General features: G+C 22.3%; 1 protein-coding gene across 1 annotated transcript; it reads left to right on the top strand.

Moving 5' to 3' along the window:
- The first annotated feature begins 777 nt into the window (after window positions 1-777).
- On the top strand, window positions 778-1,498 carry LOC135924719 (uncharacterized). Its single transcript, XM_065459826.1, has 3 exons — window positions 778-888; window positions 931-1,200; window positions 1,242-1,498. Exons 1-3 carry the CDS (start codon window positions 817-819, stop codon window positions 1,377-1,379), a joined length of 480 nt encoding a protein of 159 aa, XP_065315898.1. The 5' UTR covers window positions 778-816; the 3' UTR covers window positions 1,380-1,498.
- The last annotated feature ends 213 nt before the right edge of the window (window positions 1,499-1,711 follow it).

Raw genomic sequence — 1,711 nt, 5'->3', positions numbered from 1 at the left:
TATATTTTTATCTTAATTTAAAACATATGATGCCAATAATAGATAAAATATTGTTATTATGATTTTATTAGTTTATTTTATTATAAATTTAAATAATAATTAAGAGTTTATTTAAAAATTTATAAAATATATATTCTACAAATTAATCGCTTTGATTAGATTGTAGAACATTAAATATATCGTAATCTCGAGACTATAGAGAGAAATTTCAAAAGTTTATACATCAGTTCAATCTCAAGTAGGAGAGGAGCACAAGTCTAACAACTTCAAAGGTCTCCATACAAATTAAAACCCTTGATATAAATAATAATGGTGCCCATCATTTTAGGTAAGTTGCCTATATAGCCCGATTATAAAAAAAAATATATATTCGTTAATATTCTTAGAAAAATTATTTTATTTTATATTTTTACTATTAATAAATAATAAAAAAAATCTTTTATTATTATTATAAAATTATATGTAATAAAATGTAGAAGAAAAATAAAATAATAATGATAAAAAATAATTGCAAAAAAAAAATTCGGTCAAAAAAATTGAAGATAAAATAAATTTAAAAATAAATAACTGAAAATATATCTTTAATAAAAATACAATTTGGAAAACAAATTTGTATATATTTAATGAAGGTTTAATTATAATTATCAGTAAAATTTAAGTATACGCGAGATAATTGAATTAATTTGACAAGAAATTGATATCTAAAATTAAATATTGATATACCGTCAATCGAATTCGACATCTAAGAAATGCCTATAAAAATCAATCATACTGACATATGATACGTTTTTCATTATACTAAGCTCATTTGATAAAATGGCATATCGATTTAATTCCATTTGGGGAAAATTGGTTAAATCATCAGTGTTATCTTCTTATATTAAACAGGTTATATAAATTCGCCATAATATTACATTCGCTAATTTTAAGGGCTTAAAAGAATTTAAATTATCTGAAAATACTCAAATTAAAGACTCTTCTGGATATATATACAATAACCTTCATAAATCATCAACAACATCGCAAAAAAGTTTAAGATATAATGAAATACAGACGGAACTTCCTGTTCAGAATGGAGTAGTTAGAAATATCGTTTATAATGGTCCATCAGAAATAAAGGTTTTTGCTTATAAGCTAATTAAAAACAAAGAGGGTGCTTATTATAATCCCAGAGTTAAAGAAGTTCAGGCTAAATTTGCAGTATTCTATTTTATATTTAATGAGTTATTTATTTTTCAAAGGAACAAGCAGCCAAAGGGGTGCCCATTTATTTTTGGGCTGGAACTAGAGATTATATAGCCTTTGGAATATATGTTGCTTTATTAGTTTGTATCCTTTCCAATGCATTATATGTGTTATATAGCTTTGTACATAGATAATTATTTAATTTGATTTTTGAATATCAAATTTTTATTTATATGTTATTTGATTTGTCTAACCAATTAGATTTATTATTATATGGTTTAAAGTGGATATAAAGATTATAAAGCCTCTATCATTATTTAAGGTTAAATCTCTGTTACAAGTGGTAACTAACAGAACCTATGATAATGGACAAGATATTTAATTTTCTAAATCTAAAAAAATAATTTAAAATATTTTTTTTCAGCAATTATTTGTTCAATTATTATCTGTACATACTTTTCTTTCTCTACTATCAAGTGGAAGTTTAATTATTATAATTGAGTTGATATTTTTATCTTTTTCTAAT

Source organism: Gordionus sp. m RMFG-2023, chromosome 2 (genome assembly GCF_954871325.1).
Source record: "Gordionus sp. m RMFG-2023 chromosome 2, tfGorSpeb1-WG-v2, whole genome shotgun sequence".
Classification (NCBI taxonomy): Eukaryota; Metazoa; Nematomorpha; class Gordioida; order Chordodea; family Parachordodidae; genus Gordionus; species Gordionus sp. m RMFG-2023.
Note: the sequence above shows the minus strand (reverse complement) of the source record. Positions and strands in the feature narration are given on the sequence as shown.

What these genes read in the sequence shown, in the direction of transcription:
- LOC135924719 (XM_065459826.1), top strand. Translation starts at nt 817, where the DNA reads ATGGCATATCGATTTAATTCCATTTGGGGAAAATTGGTTAAATCATCA. An exon ending in TATCTTCTTATATTAAACAG is followed by an intron (nt 889 to 930) that starts GTTATATAAATT and finishes GCTAATTTTAAG; the next exon opens with GGCTTAAAAGAATTTAAATT. An exon ending in AAGTTCAGGCTAAATTTGCA is followed by an intron (nt 1,201 to 1,241) that starts GTATTCTATTTT and finishes TATTTTTCAAAG; the next exon opens with GAACAAGCAGCCAAAGGGGT.